At 43.1% G+C, this 21556-nt stretch overlaps 1 protein-coding gene across 1 annotated transcript; it reads right to left on the minus strand.

Moving 5' to 3' along the window:
• Window positions 1-4246: 4246 nt before the first annotated feature.
• On the minus strand, window positions 4247-20351 carry LOC141497293 (olfactory receptor 3A1-like). The gene has a single exon (XM_074199936.1). The coding sequence runs from the start codon at window positions 14458-14460 to the stop codon at window positions 13501-13503; it is 960 nt and encodes a 319-aa protein (XP_074056037.1). The 5' UTR covers window positions 14461-20351; the 3' UTR covers window positions 4247-13500.
• Window positions 20352-21556: the final 1205 nt, after the last annotated feature.

A 21556-nucleotide genomic window follows, 5' to 3' on the forward strand; every position in this document is an offset into this window, starting at 1 on the left:
TCCACCAAAGAGGAAGGGACTGATAAAGAGTTGTGCCACACGTGAAAAACAGCCCAAGATGACAATAGGGTGAAGGAAAAAGGAAGAGTAGCTGGGGATTTGTTGAACTTGGGCATCTTCCCCAGTTGGATCCTTGGGGATTGTTATACAAAAGTTAACTTGGAGAAAGACTCATCCCCATGGTAGGATTTAGGCAGGCATTCTTTTTTATATCGTTGGAGTCAGGATCGTACCTTTTTTCTGCCCAAAGAGAGCCCCGATCCTGATGCCAATACATGACTTGGCTCCCTATCTTGGGAGAGCAGAGCTTCAGGCAAGCCCCACTAGAAAAGACGGCATTGATAAGAGACCAATGCTGCTGCATTGGATAGAGCTGAACCCAGCAGGGTGGCCTTCACAATAATCGGAAGCAAAGGAATCTCTCTGGATCACATCCATTCCCAAGAACCAAGAGGAGACCAAAATTGTAAAAAGTGCTTTCCTTCCAGTGGCACAAGATCTCCCTGGATGAACCCAAATTGTAGTTACAGCAGACTAGGTCAAGGTTTCCTACAGGGACTACAGAGGTGTGGTTTGCTAAAAAAAAAAAAAAAAAACAGAAAGCAGCCAGGAGAAGCTAAGGAGGTTCATGTGACCTTAGAAAAGCCTGCAAATAAAACTGAGGTAGGGAGAGCAGCTAGCTTCCTTCCCACCAGACTGAACTGGACTCTTGGGTAAATTGTCTTTCTCAGATACGGTTTTGCTCCTGACACCGGATCCATAGGGCAAAGTTTCCAGTAGAGTCCAATGTCCACTTTGGGTTTTAGATGTGACAGATGTGTCCCCATATTTATCCACTGGAGTTTAGCAGCAGTGGTAGTGGTGAGTGAGCAGCAACACCTGGAAAGGTCCCTCCAATGGAACCCCAAGGATAGTTTTCCCAGATGTCTCTTCCAGAAAACCCAATCACCAGGGGAGATGAGAGGGCTAGCCTCCGGTGGTAGACCTAAGGAACAAGGCTGAGAGACAAGGTCTTGGATTTGATGAATCTGCTGATGTATTCTTGGATACAATGCAATGCAAGAGGAGACACATTCACAGGGGAGAGGAACATTGGCCTTCCCACGACTATCTTATATAGGGAAAGTTTGGTTTGACACATGGGTCGGAACCAGAGAGTGAGGTGTGTGATGGGGAGCACTTTAATCCAGGGTGCTTTGAAACCAGAGGTTAATTTCTCTAAGAGCTCCTTCAGCATTCCATTTGTCCTCTCCACCATCCCTGAGGACTGAGGATGATAAGCATGCTGTAAATGCTGATGAATTACCCAGACTTCCAGGATTGCTTTAAGATCCTGACCCCAATTGACAAATGGTCAAAGGACATGCCAAGGCAATTTACAGATGAGGAGATCAAAGCAATCCATAGCCATATGAAAAATTTCTCTAAATCATTACTTATTAGAGAAATGCAAATTAAAGCTTCTCTGAGGTACCACCTTACACCTCTCAGACTGGCCAATATGACCAGAAAGGATAACAATCAGTGTTGGAAGGGTTGTGGGAAATCTGGGACACTAATACATTTGTTGGTGGAGCTGTGAATCCATCCAACCTTTCTGGAGAGAAATTTGGAACTACGCCCAAAGGGCAACAAAAATGTGCATCCCCTTTGATCCAGCAATACCAGTACTGGGTCTATATCCTGAAGAGATGATGAAAAAGGGTAAAAAATCACTTGTACAAAAATGTTCATAGCAGCCCTGTTTGTGGTGGCAAAGAATTGGAAATTGAGGGAATGTCCTTCAATGGGGAATGGCTTAGCAAACTGTGGTCTATGCATGTCATGGAACACTATTGTTCTATTAGAAACCAGGAGGGATGGGAATTCAGGGAAGCCTAGAGGGATTTGCATGAACTGATGTGAGTGAGATGAGCAGAACCAGAAAAACACTGTACACCCTAACAGTAACATGGGGGCGATGATCAACCCTGGTGAACTCGCTCATTCCATCAGGGCAACAATCAGGGACAATTTTGGGCTGTCTGCAATGGAAAATACCATCTGTATCCAGAGAAAGAACCGTGGAGTTTGAACAAAGTCCAAGGACTATTCCTTTTAATTTAGAAAAAAACCTGATTATCTTATTGTCTGATCTTGTTATCTCTTATACTTTTTGTTTCTTCCTTAAGGATCTGATTTCTCTCTCATCACATTCATTTTGGATCAATGTACAACATGGAACCAATGTAAAGACTGGCAAATTGCCTTCTGTGGGTGTGGGGGGAGGGAAGTAAGATTGGGGGTAAAATTGTAAAACTCAAAATAAATAAAATCTTTATAATTTAAAAAAATCCTGACCCATAAAATAAGTTCCTCTATCACTATGAATTTTCCATGGAACTCCCCAATAAGGAATGATCTGTTCACATAAAATTTTCCCTCCTACCCTAGTGGTTGCTGCTCCATAGAGAAAAGCTTCCACCCAACTAGAAAACATAAAGACCATAACTAATGCATACATGTATCTTTTTCATGGGGGCAGCTGGATGAAATCAATATGCCAGATCTTAAATGGAGAGGAGGGGAATGGGAAATGGCCTAGGGGTTGGAAAGGATTATCCAGAAGACACATCTGACACCTAGATACCATCTCTTCAACTGCCTTCTCCAATATTCCCCACCAGCATTGTGAAGCAAGTTCCCCAATGACTTATATGGTGCAAGTGTTTTTGCAAGGTTGATATAGCCATTATATTGATGGGCTAGGATAATTTGTAGTTCATGTTTCCAGAGTCCTGCTTCTGGGTCTCAGATTCACCCTTGTGCTCCCCATTAGTGTATTGTCTTGGGAGAGATTAAGGTTTGTTCCTTTTTTTTAAAATTTATTAAAGGCAATGGGGTTAAGTGACTTGCCCAAGTTCACACAGCTAAGCAATTATAAAGTGTCTGAGACCAGATCTGAACTCAGATTCTCCAGACTCCAGGGCCAGTACTCTATCTGAAGTGTCACCTAGTTGTGTCCCCTGCTTTTTCCTTTGCTAAAGTCACTAGGTTGATTGAGGGAGGTGCCATGGCTATGGCATAGGAGATCATGATAGGAATGGGGAAGAAAGTGCTGCCTCCTTTGCCCCTTAACAGCTAGCCGATTCTCTCAAGCTTAAGGGGTGGAGTTACAAGAACAGCCAGCAGTTTTAACAACCACCTGCTTAGGAAGTAGCAAACAGTCCAGTAACCTGGAAATTTGCTTACTCTTTTTAATGGGTTATCCAATAGAGGTTAAGAATCCCCTTTGCTTCCACAAGATCCCAGTCATGTGCCACTCCAAAAAGCATACCTGCTATCTGTGTAGACTGTAATCTTCAATCCTTCTCCTAGTTCACAGGCCCTAGATACTGCTTCTGATTGACTTGTTGGGCTGAATGAGCAGAGGGCAGTTGACCAGATTCTAGGACCAGTGTGGTGATGCTCTCACCTCTTGACCCTCCGAGTTCCTCAGGCAGGAGCCATCTGTGAACACTGGGAGGTCAGCATCAACGACAGGTGTTTTTGTTCTTGGGGTCATCAGGTGATCCAGAATGGTGCCATGGTCATGGTCAGATGGATCATGTTTGTGGTCACTGCTCATAGGCTGTTTCCAAACTAGGGGCTATCGTGAGGCAGTAACTGGGTTTCAGTTTTTGCTTTATAAATTATGGTTGTGATGCAAGTTGAAGAGTGCCTGGACTGCCTGGGATGCAAGAAGAGTTACTGCCAGGTTGAGTAGGACATCCTCAATTTGTCTCAGCTATAGTAATGACACTCCTTAAGCAAGGTGGCAGACCCGTAGTGATGGCATCTCATTTACTATCATATCCCACTGACCTGTACCTATCCTTGTGTTTGTTTTAGAAGTTCTACTGCAGTTCCTTACTTTCCCATGGAAAACAGGACAAAAGGGAGAGAGTCATTAGGAAAGCCTAGGGTGGGAGACTGAGAGGATAGTTCTATACACTGTTCTTCAGCCAGACAAAGGGAGTCAGGATTTTGATAATACAGAGCCTTATATAAGGGGCAAGCTAAAACAGAGAATTCAAGACTGACAGTCCCCAGCAAGACCCAGGAATGCCCTTAGTTATTTCTTTGAAGAATCCTGATTTAGTGTAAAGACTGACAAATTGCTTTCTGTGGGGGGGGGGGTGGAGGGAGGGAAGTAAGATTAGGGGGAAAAAATTGTAAAACTCAAAATAAATAAAATCTTTATTTAAAAAAATCCTGATTTGGGAAGGATAGAGAGAGCAGTACCCTGGGATATCAGATGCCCTAGAAATTTCACAGTAGACTGACAAAATTGTAGTTTATCTTGAGAGGTTTTATGACATTTAAAGCTAGGAATATGAGAAGTTTTACAGCATCTCCTCCTGAAATTAAATCAAGGGAGCACAATCATGGATCCTCCACATTTTGAAGGAGCACTCGACCATAGGGAAGAACAGGAGAGGAGAGGTTATGATGAAAAAACTGGACAAAAATGTAAAAGAGAGTCAATGAACCCTTGAGGCAAGTATAGTATTATCTTTTCCATGTAAAAGCAAAGAAGTATGGCCTACTGGGATGGACAGGAATGGAGAAATCTGCCCTGCACAGATGAACCCAGTGGGCACAGTAGCTGAGGAATGAGAGAAAACAGGGTGTGAGGGTTGGGCACCACAGGAGAGTGAGGCAGGACAATGGCCATAACAGCCCATAAATCATGTACAAGCCTCCAGCCCTTATTGCCAGTCTTCCTTACCAGAAAAAGGGGCATGTGGCATGAGGAAGTACATGCAATAATTAATCCCTTTGAAATGTAACTTTGGATGGAGGGTCTAGCACTTTAAATAGCAGTGAGAACAATGCATGGGAGAAGATCAGTCTGGATCTTGAGGGGTGGCTATAACAAGGTGTCCAAAGTCCATAGGACTCTCTGGTCCATGACTGGAGTGGAACCCTGGCAAGCAATAGTGACTTCCTCCCATCATGCTGAGGCAGCAGACAGGACTGCCTGAAGCACTGGGGTAGGGGAACAATAAGCTACCAGACAGCCTGTGGGAGTGATTCCAAGCACAGCAAATAGGATGGACAGAATATCATGTCCAAGAGGGCTTTAACAAGGGGCTCTAGGCACTAGAAGAAAGGATGCTGAAAATAGTCCTGTCCCAGAATAACAAAGAGAGAAGTTTTAAATGCTCTGGAAAGACTGGTTGGATCCATCTACCACGAATAGGCTTTCATTACCCTGAGGAAGAAGGAAGGAGATTTTATCAGGATCCAGAATAGACAGGGTAGGCCCAGGGTCCACCAGAGCAGAGATGGGGTGGCCCACCATGGATACCTGGTTTTTGTTGTTTTCCAATACTTTGAAGTGAGTTTTGTGGTTTCCTCTCTAATGGCCCGTTTTCTTTCAGTAATAACAAATTCCTTTGATTTGCTTCTCAGACTGGTTCCTAGTGAGATGTGCATTATTGATAGGAACTGTTAATGCTTGAGCGGCACAGTATACACCTTATCTTTGTTCTCAGCTCCCTTTTCTCTTGAAGGTCTTGGAGTTGCTAAGGTCTGTGCTGGCTGAGCAGCTAGTTCAGTTAGGAACTGGATGCTTAGTTTGTCGTTCTGGCTGAAGGATTTTAATATTTAGTGACAGAGAAAGTTGCAGATGGTTAACAAAATGAGAGAGAAACTGAGTCTGCCCTCCTTCTCGACCATGAACCGAGCCAGAACGTACATCAAAAGCTTCAGCTAAACAATCAAAACATGGAAATACTGTTTCATTTTGGTTTTGAATTAACATTTTTGATTTTTGAAAAAGTTCCCTGGTCAGAGGGAAAAAGTGGGATAACCTCTATTAAAGCAAACTCCAGAACTCTGGCATCCCGATAGTGCCTTTGGCTGATCTGTATAAACTACCCCATCTATCTCCAGAATTCCTCAAAAGTAGCTTTTACATTTTGCCTTCCTAAATCAATTCTTAACTTCCCCCTTTCCAACTAAAGTTGTGGTAAACTGGTAAATTGCTGGGATCCTCAGGATATGGGACTGGAGAGTAACCTAAAACCTATTGGAGCTTGACAGGAGTCAGGGTAATCATTTTTTGAAGCCTGAGATTCACTTCTTTCCTGTGGCTTGAATTTTATACTGTGGGATAGTAACATATTTAATATCAGATGTGGCTCTGTCTTCTCCATCTGTAATTGGAATGGTCTGAGGGCACAGGCTGTTAATGATTTTAAAAGGGTAAATCCCAGTAGTGCTGGGCTTTGGGTTCTTACTTGGAGTTGGGGTAACCTCATGAGAAGCGGGATCTCTCTGAGGAAAAGGAGAGGAAGCAGTAGGGGAATAAGGAGGAGGAGGAGGAGGAGGAGGAGGAGGAGGGAAGAAAAAGAAGAATAAAAAGAGAGAAATAGAAGAACAAGAAAGAATAGAAGGATGAGAGGAAGAGAAAAGGAAAAGGAGAAGGAAGAGTGGGTGATGACTGAGGATAACTTTCAACCGGGGAGAAGAGAGGCAGAGGTTTCCTTAGGACTAGGGAGGATAGGACAGAGGGAAGCAAGCAGCAGCAGCAGCAGCAGCAGCAGCAGCAGCATCATTGGAGTTTCACCAGGATTAAGAGTAAGACCCAGGTTTGCAGCTCAAATGAGTCTGTTAAAACCAGAGTCTTTAGGAGGACGAGGAGAAGAGAAAGAGAGCAATGAATGTGGAGGAGGGGAAGAAGGTAGAGGGTCAAGACCAGCCAGAGCTTTGGGATAGGAGATAGAATGAGTTTTCATTCAACTCTGGCAGTTCTATAGGGGGAGGGGCTGAAGCTGAGGCCTCAGGAGAAAGAAAAGCAGAAGTCAGTGAAGAGGAAGTAGGTGAGAGGTTCAAAGAAACAGCCAGCTCCTCTGGGTGGGGGGGCTGTTGAAGGAGAAGAAACATTTGGGAATCTTAAATGAAGAAATTGCAGCTTTGTGCTCTGTAACATCTCATCAAACCAGTGGTGGAAATATTCCTATTCTGGATTATTAGTCTTATTTAGTTTTTAAAATTAATTTTGTTTTAAGATAGCCCAATGGAGCTCTTTCAAAAGATTCCCAAGGAGACCAATATAATTTAGGATCATCACTTGTTAGTTTATACCAACACTAACAATACATATGGTCACTAGAGTCATAACGTTGAGTCACATAGAAAGCCAGCGTCCTTTCTACTGCATCTAAAAGCTTACATTTAAATTGTCCTGTGATCAAATACAACTGATTAAACAACCAAAACTATACACAAAACAAACACTGAAAGACAAAATAAGACACTAAACAACAAAAATGTATAATATAAACAAAGGACATGTGACAGGGTGCTAGAACAAAATCCATCTACTAGAGGGATAGTCAATGACACTCATCAACAAGATGCTGCCATGCCAAAACCCTCCTGCTGGAGGGACAGTCAGAGGCAGCCACCCCACCAAAAATAGGCAATTATCACCAAGAGGTGAGAAACCTCAAACAAAACTGGAGCAATTGAGTTGATAAGTAGCAGACCCACCTTTGGACCCAACCACTATTGTGCCAGACTCACAATCTTTCCTAGCTTTCTAGGGATCCCTTCTTAAGGTGTCGTCAGGAGAAAAAGTCTGGGTTTTTCAAAGTCATGTGTCTACATCTGAGTCTTGATACACCAAAAAAACTTTGAACCCCCCCCCCCAAACAACTGTGAAAACTTTAAAAAAATAGGTTTAAAACAAAATTGACAGAAAACATAGATTAGATTTCCTGTCTATCTAGAGGTAGAAGCCATTAAGGTTAATGATCACCCTGAACTAGGAAGAGGGTAAATATTTATACAAAAACAGAGAATAGGGGAAATTATTAACCTCCTTTGTGACCTGACAGCAAAGACTATATAATACCTCAAGCCAAATCACTCCTCAGGCTCTCACCCTCGTATGATAGTATCAGATCTCTCGTCGTCTCTTCCTGGCAGAATCCCACTCTCCCAGCATCCCAATCATTCTCTTCCTGAGTTGGTCATTAACATGGGGGAGACACCCAGGAGTCTTGATTTCTTACTAATGATATATGAAAGCTTGAGTGGTCTCTAAAAAAAATCCATCTTTTATCAGGAATATAGTTTTGAGAAATTTCTACTTTGACACTGGCTAGACACAGGAGAGTCAGGGATCCAACAGAAACTGAAATCATTTCACAGTGAGGAAAATAGCTTACAAGCAAGGACACATGTACTGGAGACCCATCCCCTACTGGGAGGGCCCCAAGGCAAAAACCTTAATACTTAGCAGTGAGTGGTGGCCCTGACAATGAAGGGGAAACAGTACCAATGTGTCAGGTTTAATTCCTAGCAGGACTTCATGACTGGAATAGGATACTACAGATGCTTGTCCAAGAGATCATCCTGAGACTAAAGTATTGTTGTTATGCCAAGCTCAGGGTATAACTTCACTGTTGGGCCTTTGCTCTGGGAAACAGGGTGTCTCCTAATAGCTATAATCTAGCCTATAGTTAGAAGAACTTTCTCCTTCCTCCAGTCCCATCAGGCACCCCACTCTTCCATCTTTTTTTTGTATTCCAGTTGTGTATCTTTCTAGAAAATGTCCTACTATGGGCACTATTTCACATTCAATTTTGTAGTTCTCTTCTCCCTACCTCCCCCCACTCCAGTCTTGAACCCATTGCTTTGCACACAGAAGGTACCCAGCAAATGCTTGTTTCATTGAATTTATATTTTTAGTTTTGAAAGTCCAACAATCATTAGGCTATCGCCAGAGAAAAGCAGTGTGATATAATGGATAGAGCCAAGGAGGAAGTCAGGAGGACCTGGCTTCAAATCCAACTTTAGACCCACATTGAATGTGTGATCTTGAACAAATCATTCAACCTCTCGGTGCCTCAGTCAACTCTTAAGACTCAAATTGCAAAATAGTTGCTGAGCTTTCTCCCTAAGAATTCCTGGCAATGAAATCACAGGCCTAGGCAAAAAAGAGCCAATCTAAATCCAACCAATCTAAATCCCAACCCTTTGCCTCTAGTTAGAGTAACTAACTCTATGTTTTGCTCAAGAAGTGGCTTCTTCTTAGTTGCCTCAAGAATGAAATACCAACTCCTTTATTGCTTGACCAGACACTAATTCCCAGGCTGGCTCTAACCTATTTCCCCAGACCAATCAGTCACCAGTGACTCTTCCTTCTCACATACCTGACCATCCTAACCCAATTGTCCTACATGCTCTTCCCTCTTTGTGACTTTCCATCTCTTGTAGCAGAGGAACTCTGGATACAGAGCTGTATGTGGAAAGAATTCAAACTCTGGTATTTTTAAGTCACATCCCTTGGGGCAGTGCTATCTTAAACACCCCTTGGGGACTGCTCCAGTGGCATGCACATTGAAGAATACCTGGATTCAGGTGCTAAACCACTCCTCAAGCACTACCTTTGTCCCACCCACCATGGAAATGTATCTAAGTAAAAATCCACCCAAGGGGAGAGAGCTCTCCCCCCCCCCCCAGGCTGCTCACGTTGCTCCATCTCTTCTGCTGCTAGCTCCAAGTTGATCTAAGTTTCTTTTCTTTTTCCTTTTCCCTTTTAACTTGACTACTCCTTTCCTAGCTTGTAACAATATGGCCTCCATTCCATGTGGCTGGATCTACTTTGATCTAAGCTGCTTTTCTTTCCACTTTAGCCTTTGTTATCCTCAACTTCTGCTAATCGGCCTGTCCTTTAAGAAGCGCACTACCTTGCTGCTTCTCCAAAGAACTTAACCTGTGAACTTTGTTGCAATTTGTAAACCTTTTCTGCAACCTGTGACTTAGTCTATGCCTTTTCTTACCTCTCTGAATCAGAGATTGGTGAGTTCTTCACTCCCAAACAAACCCCTTCCCGATTGATCTTTAACCCCCCTTTCCTGAAGCCCTTTTCCTCCTGTCTTCACTGTCTCAGAGCCTGGAATGCCTTCCTTCTTCAAATCCACTTCAGAGGTGCCTTTTGTCCATAGACAACTCCAGGCACAACCTCCTAAAAGGGCTCTTTCTCGATTCCCCAGGTGGAAGTGTTGCCGATTTTTTCAGATTTAGAGATTGAAAACAGATTTCAGGCCACTGAAAAAGCGAAGAAATTGGCAGCTCTCTGGGATTTTCAAACTACTCAGGATTTTATTGTGTTACAAGGTACACAAACCAAAATTAGTAAGAAAAGCAGTAAGCACCCTAAGGACAGGCGAGAGAGAGAGAGAGAGAGAGAGAGAGAGAGAGAGAGAGAGAGAGAGAGAGAGAGAGAGGCCACCAGGCCACATGATGAGGCCCCAGGTGCTCCACATGGATTAAGGAAGAGCCAGAGAAACCCCCATCCTTCTGAATGGGAGACTGGAAGAAGCAAGAGGGTAGAAGGGGTAGCACTTCCTAATAAATACCCTTCTGGGGTAGGTTGAACAGAGGGAGGTGCTTGGGAAGTGATCCTAACCTGAGAGTCAGGTATCCCCCAATGGCAAGCCACAGGTCCTTCCTGTCTCGAGGTGCTTGATCTTCAAGTTCAGCATGTCATTTCCTGCAGGGCCAATGTCCAGGGCAAAGTTAAGTGAAAAGGGGGAAATGAGAACAAGATAGGCAGGATACAACCAACAGGGGGTCAGTTTGAGACCCCCTCAAGAGGGGAAACCTCCACCCATTTAATAAGATTTAACAGCATCTAAGATCACAGATTCTGTTTCTGCTCCATTCCTAATGAATTCTCTCCATCAGTAGTCCACTCTTTCAGTGAAGTTACTTTGGATCTATTTTCTCCACACCTTGGTGTAACTATGAAGGATGAAGGCAAAGGTTGTTTCATTTTGGATTTTCTGCAGGCAATGCCTAGAACAATGGCAGGCATGGAATAGAGCTTGAGACATGCTAGCTGCATTGCATCACAGGTGGGGCCTTGCTTGTGGATGGTATTAACTGAAAGATTAGCACACTTTTCCACTTCGTCTTTTAAGGAAATGAACTTTTTATTAATCCAGTAGAGCATAGCAATCAACAGTACTAAAAACTATTTTTTTAAAGTGAGAGAACTAGGAAATAGAGCTTAAAGAAATAAATGCTGAGGCAAACTTTTGTCCCTTGATCATGAATGCTTAACTATGATCATTACTACTTAATTTGCCACTCGTCTTAGCCCCACACTTGATTTGAATCAAGTCAACTTTCTAGGTCCCCAGAGCTCCTTAGCTTCGACTCAGATCCTCAGATCCTCAGCTTTCCAGCTGAATTTGAAAATAAAATCTCTTTCTCTGGCAGTTCTCCATCTCAGGCCTAGGTAGCATATTTAGCAGTAGTTAGTGATGGATCTGGAAAGTCTTTAGATGCCACCTCGTTTGCTAGAAGTAAGCTTTATGTACTTGGGTTCCATCTCCCAAAAGAATGAATGAGTCGGGAGTCTTGGCAAGGCTGCAGACCACATTCCCCCCTCAGGGTCCTAGGGCTTTTCTAAGGCAATTGATTGGCTCCAGTTCCCATTCAGGTGTGTTCTTCCCACTAGCAACTGCAGGTTATATCATTGATTGACCTAGTGATGAGTCCTCCAATAGAACTGAACATCAGTTAGCTTTTACAACAGGGATAGTTACTGAAAAGATTTAGAAAAAACGAAAAGATCAACACATCCCCTTAGCCGGGGCACAGTCTTCCCTAAAGCATCGTTCCTGGGTCTTCTCCCCACCAAGTTCACTTTCCAGTATGGTAGTGACTAGAGGAAGCCTCCTCCTTGCTTGCAGAACGCAGCGTCCCAACCCAATCTGTTGAGCTAGGTTCACCAGGTCCATTCTCAGGGTTTCGGTCTTCCCAGGGCTCAGTTACCTTCCAGCTCCATTTGGTCTCTGGGACTCCCCTCTCAAGTCAGTGAAGGGGAAACACAATAGGGTAGCAGTAGCAGAAGTGGCAGCAGTGGGACCAAATGATGCTGGTGCTGGGGAGACCAAGCCCAGTCCCTTGATTTCCATGTGCCAAAGGCTTGAACCTTCATTGACCAGTCCCCCCATTCCCTTCACAATAGGGTGCTTTTGAGTTTCCTTACAATAACCCTGACAAGGGAGAAATGGATTACTGTTTCCAATATACATCTGAGGAAACTGAGGTTCTGAGATGCCAAATGCCTAACCCCTGGCCTCCCAGCTGGCAGGTGCTAGAACCAGGGTTAGAACTCAAGTCTTTTGATTCCCAGCCAAGGGATCAAGGACTAATTCATGCCATTGCTTCCATGACTCCTGGAGTGTTCCTACCAGCAAATTGTCTTCACCCCTCCCCCACCCCTGGGAAGTCAGGCCCACCCACACTGGTTTGATCTCCTACAAATAAGATTGTATTTGTAGAACAAATTCGGCTTAGTGTCTGCCATACCATCTGCACTCTAGAAATTTGGGCCTCAGTTTCCCCATTTGTGAAAATGAAACAGATGGGCACCTGTTCCAGAGTCACTAAGAGGATAAAATAAGGCTTATCCCTGTTAGGAAGGTAGGGCAATTGGTCTTGCAGAGCAGGAAGGAAGCAGTGTTCTTGCTGTCCCTGGAACCCTGCTGAGGGTGCCATCCTCTACCTTGGAAACTGCCTATAGCCAACACAGAGAAGGAAAGCTGGTCCACATTTCTGGACTGGGGCTGTGAAACAGCCTTCAATTCAGGCTAAGTTGGCAGGTGGGAGGGCAAGAAATATGGGGAAACTCAGTATGGTAGAGCCCAGAGGGACTTGTTACCCGAGTGCCTTGCAGTGTGCCTGCTGGGCTGTGTGTCTCTCCAGTGAGGTGAGTAGGCTGTGCTGCCTCTTGTCCGGAGACACCAGTGGCTCTGCCCCATGTCCTTCAAACATTGTCTTTGCCTATTCGTGGCCTCTCAGCTGCAGCTGAGGTCAGATGAACTACACGGTGAACTAGGGCAAGGACTTTGGAAAAGACTAGAACTGTTGTCATGGCTAATTTTAAGAAACAAACAACACAGAAAAGCCCAAGTTTGACAGAACCAGTCAACGAGAGGACATATTACTGAAAGGAGTTCCCAACATGGGGCATCTGAAACCGGGACACTGGTTAAAAAGACAAGGAACGAGAGGCAGCACAATACAGGAAATGGAGGGAGGTCAGGTTTAGTGGTGGAAAGAAGCTGCCCAAAGCCTGCTTTGGACTTGGAGTAGCTTAACCTCTCACTGTGGCCCCAGGCAACTCTCTCAAAGTGGTGGAAAGTCCCTTAGGGTTGGATCCAAACTGCAAGTCCAAGACCCAGAGTTTTAAATACCCACCTAGCTCAGTGAGGCAACCAGAGATACTAGAGAGGGTGAGGGCGTAGGGCTTAGAAGGAGGAGCCCTCCAAGGCCAAGTCATTTCACCTTTTGGACTCTGAGAGTCTGTACAATGTAACTAGTGCTTTCGATATGCCCCACCTCCTCGGGCAGCTTGGGCTTTGCAAACCATAATTGAGCTTAGGACAGCAGGCCGGTCTTGCTGCCTCATGGGTTTGGACTATTCTTCCCTGTCAGCTGGTCCACCTTTCAGACAGGCCCCTCTCTTCCCAGCACTTTGTACACCGCCCTCTTGACCTCCTTGTTGCGCAAGCTGTAGATGATGGGATTGAGCATGGGTGTGATGATGGTATAAAGTACTGCAAATACAGGGCTGCTTGTCTTTGAGTAGGAGGCATTGGGGAGGATGTAGCAGAGGACGGAGGTGATGTAGAAGATGCAAACCATGGTGAGGTGGGCAGCACAGGTGGAGAATGCTTTGTGGCGGCCCTCAGCTGAGCGAATTCGAAGGATGGCAGCCACCACATTGATGCAGGAGATTACAACCAGAGCACAGGGAATAAGAGCTACCAGAAAACTGAAGAAGAAGAGGCCCAGTTCATTGGGATGGGTGCTGGAGCAGGCCAGCTTGAGGAGGGGTGGCAGGTCACAGAAGAAGTGGGTGATCAGGCGAGGCCCACAGAAGTCAAGCTTGGTCGCTAGGAGTATGTGGGTGAGTGAATTGGTTAGTGCAAGCAGACAGGAAACTGAAGCAAGCATAGCTCGGGTCCGGGGACCCATGAGGACCAGATAGTGAAGTGGCCGGCATATGGCCGCATAGTGGTCATAGGCCATGGCCGTGAGTAGGAAGCACTCCCAGGGTGCCAGGAAATGGAGAAAGAACATCTGGGTGAGACAGGCACGGTAAGATATGAGCCGTTCAGTGGTCAACAGGTGTGCCAGAACCTGAGGGACACTGTTGGAGACATAGGCAGCATCAAGAAGTGAGAGGTTGGCCAGAAAGAAATACATGGGCGTGTGGAGCCTTTGGTCCAGAACGATGAGGCAGGTGATGCCCAGGTTTCCAGCCAGGGCCACGATGTAGACCAGAAGAAAGATGGTGAAGAGCACTGGTTTCAGTTCCTTTGCGTCCGTCAGACCCTCCAAGAGGAACTCAGAAACTGGAGTCCCATTTGCCCTGGACAAGGAGCCTGGGGTCAACCCCCCCATGGACAACTGAGCCTGTGGGGAGACAGGAAAGGTTTGTCTATTGGGTTCACAGCTAGAGCATCCTCAGGATTGGAGGATTGGGGGAAAGGGAAGGGAGAAGAGGAGGTGGAAGATGTCACTCAGATATTGGAAACCAAAGAACTGAAGTAATGTCCTCTTCCCCCTCATCCCCTTTGCCAGGAACAGGAGATGGCCAGTTGGTGACAGTTACTGTTTCTGCATCCATAGACACCTCAGGCCATGGGAGACGGAGAATGGGAGTCAGACAACAAGGGAAAGTGAGAGAGTTGTAACAGTTATGGTCTAGTATATAGAATGGAAGTTAGACACTGAAAGGGGGCTTCTCCAAGGCTAAGTCACTGACTTCAGTGTAGAACAGGAAAGAGTCACCCAGGCACAAAGGGCCTCTGGCTCCCCTTGAGCCCACTGGTTGCCTTTCTGGTCTTTGCCCTTTGTACAATGACAGTAGAAGAGTGGCCTAGCTGATTGCTAATATCCTTGTCACTCCTAACCATCTGCAAGCCAATGACCTAAGGGCTCCTGTATGAAAGGTCTATCCTCATCTAGGCTGGGTGCTGGGTCCACTTTGCAAGTCCCTAGATCTGCACCACCTCCGTCCCTGATCAGGCCCTGTTCACCATGTACCCCACTCCCTCTGGATAACAATTACTCCAGATTGTCCATGGTCAGCAGGAAGGATAGGAGGTTTCATGCCAAGAGGGTCCAATCTGGAGATTGGCCTCACTGGGGCATTTGGACTCAATGGCACTCACGGTTATCTTCTACTACTCAACCAGGACTTCTAACTCTTGCTTTCTTTGCTCTAGCTAGCTTTCAATACCTCCATTTGTCCTTAGTCATGAGCCCCCCTAATATCCATCTTCACTCCCTACTTCTAGGTCCTTGACAAATTCTTACCCCTTGCACAATGGTACTTCTTAATTCCTGACCTGCTCCAGTCTGGAATATTGCCTTGCTCTCTTGACATTGATGCTAACCCCAACTGGACTGGTATGACACAGCCAAGAAGAAAGTCTAGCTATGGGTGGCAGAGTTCACCTAAGCTATGGACAAAAGGCTCAAGATGTCACCAGTAGAGGCACATATAAAGAAGGGAGGCCCTAGCCATGATACTCCACTTGGAAGGAGAGTCATTGAGTTCAAAGTTTTGGCAGAACCAGACTTCTAAGTGTGGATGTCCAGAGAAGACTAAGAAAGCTAGGAGAAGAATCTGCTGCTGCTTTAGTGAATGGTGAGCCCTGGGCTAGCTCACATTGAGAAGAGAAGGGGGAGGGTCTGGATGAAGGCTTCTAGGTTTGAACTGGCCAAACTGAACTCTGGATTTCACTGTCAAGTCAATGTCCTTCCCCCTCCCTTCTAAGTAAAACAGTCAATTATAAAGGAGGGGAATGGATGGGTCAAATCCCAATGAAGGACCTCTGGAAGGAGTCTCCATTATTGGCTGTTGGCAGCAAAGTCAGGGGGCCAGCATTACTTTGGATAGATAGATACATAAACCCAAGGTCTCTTACTGTCACCAGGGCAGGTTCCTCTCTGTCCTCAACTAGATCACCCTACAATACAAACCCCACAACCCACAGAGGTTCTACCCAGAGCCACGCACCAATGGGCTCTCAGAAATGCCTTCCTTCCCTTGTCACCCTGGCACTCAAAGCAAGCAGCATCCTCTGGACACTTGATAGGGAGAAATTTAAGAGGTTCATGGGGGCAAATGAAGCCTCCCTGTTCTTTCCTGGGAGTCACTGATTTCCCTTCAGGGAGAAAAAAGAGGATAATGGGGAGGGAGTCTTTAGGGGTTAAGTGATGTAAGAGACAGCAGAGGAAATAAGTAAACAAACATGAAGGGGAAACAGGTTCTGGCTAAGAAGGCTCTAGGGAGTCTTTACTATTTTCAGACCCAGGCTCACAGGGATGATGGATGCGCTTAGTGCAAGAAGAAAATAGGAAAATATACATCACAGGCAAAATGAGAGGCCTAAAGGGTAGATGCTTCAGCAATAAGTAACCCAATTATACAGTGGAGAAAAATATTGGCTCTGGCAGAGGCCTGAGATTCAAGTGCCAACTGCATTTATTCATACCTGAGTGACTGGGAAAGTCTCTTCCCTTCCCTGGGCCTCAGTTCCTTTCTCTGTAAAATGACTAAATGACTTTTGAGGTCCCTTCCAGTTCTAAAGCTAGGATTCTTAGGGCAATCTCAAATATAATCCATGTTGAAATCCAGTGTTTAATGGGGTCCTGCTCACATCCCCAAAAGCTTAACAAAAGGTTATCTAGATAGAATTGGCGGATCATTCATTCCTGCTCTATACCGACCAAAGTGGAGGACAATGGGATATCAGTAGATATCGGTGGACTTCTCACTTTCCAAGTTGGTTTCCTGCTGATCACAACATTGTCTTAGATTACATCATCTAGCACAGATCCTTGGCCATGGTAGGGCCTCAGGAAATGTGAATTCCTTAGCTTTCTCTCACTATCTCGTCCCCACCCCCCATCCATCCTTCACACAATCATCAAAATAATCTGAGTCAGGCCCAGATCTGACCACATTGCTCTTTGGTTCCCAGAACCTTTGGTGTCTCCCTAGTACCTCTGGGATTAATTCCCAGCTTGGGATATGATTTAATGTACAATACTCTCAGGCCTCAATGATAATAAAAAGATACCATGGTGACAGGGAAGACAAACTCAGAAGAAGACAATGAGGACACAACAGCTACAATCAAAACCTCAGAATAAAATGTGAATTGTAATAAACCCAGAAAGAATTTCTAGAAGAGCTCAAAAAAAAAGTATTTTTTAAAATCAAATGAGAGGTAGAAGAAAAATTGGGACAAGAAATAAGAATGATGCAAGAAAATTATGAAAATAGCCAGCAGCTTGTTAAAACAGGCCCCAAAAATACTGAAGAAAAAAACACCTTAAAAACTATTTGCTCAAATAATAAAAGAGGCACCAAATCCTTCTGAACAGAACTCCTTAAAAAACAGAATTGGCTAAATAGAAAAAGAGGTACAAAAACCCACTGAAGAAAGTAATTCTTTAAAAATTAGAAGTAGGCAAGTGGAAGTTAATGACTCCATGGGATATCAAGAACAGTCAAGCAAAGTCAAAAAATGAAAAAAAAGAAGAAAATATGAAATATCTCACTGGGGGAAAAAATCTGACCTGGAAAATAGATCAAGGAGAAATCATTTAAGAATTATTGGACTACCCAAAAGCCATGATCCAAAAAAAAAACCTAGACATAATATTGCAAGAAATTACTAAGGAAAGCTACTCTGATTATCTTAGAACCAGAGGTCAAACTATAAATGGAAAGAATCCTCCAATCATCTCCTGAAAGAGATCCTAAAATGGATCCTCCCAGGAATATTATAGCTGAATGCCAAAGCTCCCAAGTCAAGGAGAAAATATTGCAAGTAGAAACAATTCAAATATCAAGGAGCCACAGTCATAATCACCCAAGATTTAGCAGCTTCCATATTAAAGAAGCAGAGCGTTTGAAAAATGATTATTTTCTGGAAGACAAAGGAACAAAGATTATAACCCAGTAAAATTGAGTATAATCCTTCAGGACAAAAAAAGGGGATATTTACTGAAATAGAGGGTGTTCAAGCATTCCTGCTGAGAAGACCAGAGCTGAATAGGAAATCTGACTTTTAAATACAAGCCTCAATAAAAGCATAAAAAAGGAAAGCAGAAACAGGAAAGAGAAATAATAAGGGATTCAATTTAAATTGTTTACATTCCTATACGGGAAGATGATTCTTGTAACCCCTAAGAACTTTATCATTATTAGGGCAGTTAGAAGCAGCACATGTAGACAGAGGGCACAATTATGAGTTGACTATGATGGAATGATTTTTTTAAAAAAAAATACCATTAAGGCGTGAGAAAGAGGGATGAACTAGGAGGAAAGGAAAGGGAGAGGTAGAATGGAGAAAATTATTCAGATACAAGAGGCCCAAAAGAAAGAACTTTCAGAATGAAAGGGAAGCTTGGGACAGGCAACACTTGAACCTTACTCTCATCAGAATTGACAAAGAGGGGATACCCATCAACTGGGAAATGGCTGGACAAATTATGGTACATGAGAGTTACAAATACTTTTGTTCTATAAGAAACCATGAATGGTCGGACTCTAGAGAAGCATGGAACAAATTACAGGATTTGATGTTGAGCAAAGGGAGCCAAACCAAGAGAACATTGTACACGTTAACAACAACACTGTGGATCAGCCTAGATAGATACAGTTCCTCTCAGCAATTCAGAGAACTAGGACAACAGTAGGAGATCAACTATGGATAATACTATCTCCATCCAGAGGAAAAAAAAACAAAATAAAAAACAAAAAACGTCTACGAATCTGAATGAATACTACATTTCACTTTTTAAAAATTTCTCTTCTGTATTTCTTTCTTATCTCATGATTTTCTTTCTTTCCCCTTAATCCTAATTCCTACTAATCTGTAAACACTTTAAACACAAACGTGTACATACAATATTCACCTGATTGTTTGCCACCAAGAGGAGGGGGGAAGGAAATTAGGTAACTTAAAAATATGCATATGCATGTGGATGAAGGTTGAAAACTTTTATAACATATAACTGGAAAAAGAAAATATCAATTAAAAAAAAGAAAGTGACATCTCCCACTCCCCTATCATTCTTTTCTTTCAAAAAAAAAATTGACTCAAGGATAGAATAACATACAGACTCAGTTGGATATAGAAATCTAAACCTAAATAGAAGTAGGAGGGGAATGAGATAAGAGAAGGAGAGAATTGACAGAAGGGAAGTAGTCAGAAGCAAAACAGAATTTTGAAAAGGGGGACAAAGAGGGGGAAAATAGGATGGAGGGAATATAGTTAGTAATCACAACTGTAAATGTGAATGGGATGAACTCACTCATAAAATTGAAATGGATAATAGAATGGATTAAAAAAACCAGACTTCAACAATATGTTGTTTATAAAAACACACTGGGAACTGAGAGTCAAACAAAGAATAAAAGTAAGGGGCTGGAGCAGACGCTATTATGCTTCAGCTGAGGTAAAAAAATAAAAAGCAGAGGTAGCAATCATGATCTTAGACAAAGCAAAATCAAATATAGATTAAATGAAGGAGATAAACAGGGAAACTGCATTGTTACTAAAAGGTACCATAGAAATGGAGTAATATTGATACTAAACAAATATACACCAAATAGCACAGCATCCAAATTTAAAAGGAAATGTTAAATGAGGTACAAGAGAAAATAGTAAAACTATACATACATACATACATACGAAATACATACACACACACACATTGCTTCTCTGTGGGTTGTGGGTGTGGGGGTGTATGTATGAGACCTCAGCTTCCCTTTCTCAGGGCTAGATAAATCTAATCATACAATAAAGAAAGAAGCTAAGTAAATGAATATAATTTTAGAAGTTGGATATGATAGGCCTCTAGAGAAAATTGAATGGGAAAGGAGTATACCTTTTTCTTAGCTATACATGGCACCTTCACAAAAATTGACTACATTATATTAGGGAATAAAAATTTCACAATCAAATGCAGAAAAGCAGAAATGTTATATCATAATGCAATAAAAATTATATTCACTAAAGGGCCATGGAAACAGATTAAAAATTAATTGCAGACTAAATACTCTACTCTCAAAGAATGAGTGGGTCAAAGAACAAATTATAGAAATAATAAATAATTTCACTAGAGAATTGACAATAATAAGAGAACAAACCAAGATTTATGGGATTCAAAAAAGCGCTTCTTAGGAGGAAATGCTAATATCAATAAAAATTAAAAATTTCTAACTCTAAATAAATGTATACATTAATAAAAGAGACAAAGTACAGATCAATGAATTGAGTATGCAAGTAAAAAAAACTAGAAAAGAACAAATTAAAAATTCCCAATTAACAACAAATTGGAAATCTTGGAACTCAAGAGAGATTAATAAAAGTGAAAGTATGGAAACCATTGAAATAATAAATAAAACCAGGAGCTGATTTTATGGAAAAAATAGACAAATCACTGGTTAATTTGTTCAAACTTATGAGATGATAGGCTACAAAAGTCACTGTTAAATCACTGATCAAATTGGCATTTCCCAATCAAAACAATGAGATTATATTGGCCATTCTTTGGAGGCAACTAATGAAAAAAAGAACAACTCTTTCTTTACTGAAGGATAGCGGTGCCTTACCATAGCCTATAAAAGCAAGCTGTCCTGATTCTTTGGAGTTTTCAGTTCCTGGGAACTCACCTTTTCCATTGAAACTTCTGACAAAATGTAGCAAGGGAAAGGGGGAAAGAGATTTCTCTCCTTCTCCCTCTGCCTTACCTTCATCATCACCAGGAAGTACACAGTAGGGAAAGATGTTTGCCCACAGCTTGAAAGAGGAATACAAAGACAGCCTCTAGTGTAAATTAGGGGAAGGTGTATGTGAAAGGGGATTTGAATTTCTTAGGCAGCAGCATCCTGGAATACAATCTTCTAGCCAAGAAAGTTTTTCTGTGTAGCACCAGCTTTGAGAGTTCCCTTAGGGCAAACTCCAAGTCTGAGAATTCCTGAGTTCGAGAACTGAGGCCCTTTCCTTAGAGAGATTTCCTGATGCAATATTCCTACCTAGCATCCATCTGCAAAAGCAGAACATACCTTGAGCAATCCAAGTTCAGAGAGAAGAGAATTGCTTGTTCAGCAAGTTCCAAAGCATGGCAACTTTTCAGGGAGTCCCATCCAGAGTGATGCTAAGAATTGTATAGGGACTCATTGAGAAAGAGTTTCACTGGAGTGACAGCAAACCCAAGTTCAGTTCCTTTTGTGACTAGGGGTAGAGGGGAAGATGAGAGGCTCTTTGAATGTTTAATAGATCTGTATTTGTTAATGGGCTCATGAGAATCTTTACCTTGTGACTTTTTTGGGGGGAGCAGTAAATAAAGGTTTCTCACAGTGAGTGTCTGCCTGGGAGCTGGTGATGTCCTTCGTGCATATTTTAGGGAAGCCTCTCCACAAACTATACTGATGCTTTCCTTGGAAAATTTTTCCAGATAACTGGGAGGC

This window comes from Macrotis lagotis, chromosome X, assembly GCF_037893015.1.
Source record: "Macrotis lagotis isolate mMagLag1 chromosome X, bilby.v1.9.chrom.fasta, whole genome shotgun sequence".
NCBI classification, from domain to species: Eukaryota; Metazoa; Chordata; class Mammalia; order Peramelemorphia; family Peramelidae; genus Macrotis; species Macrotis lagotis.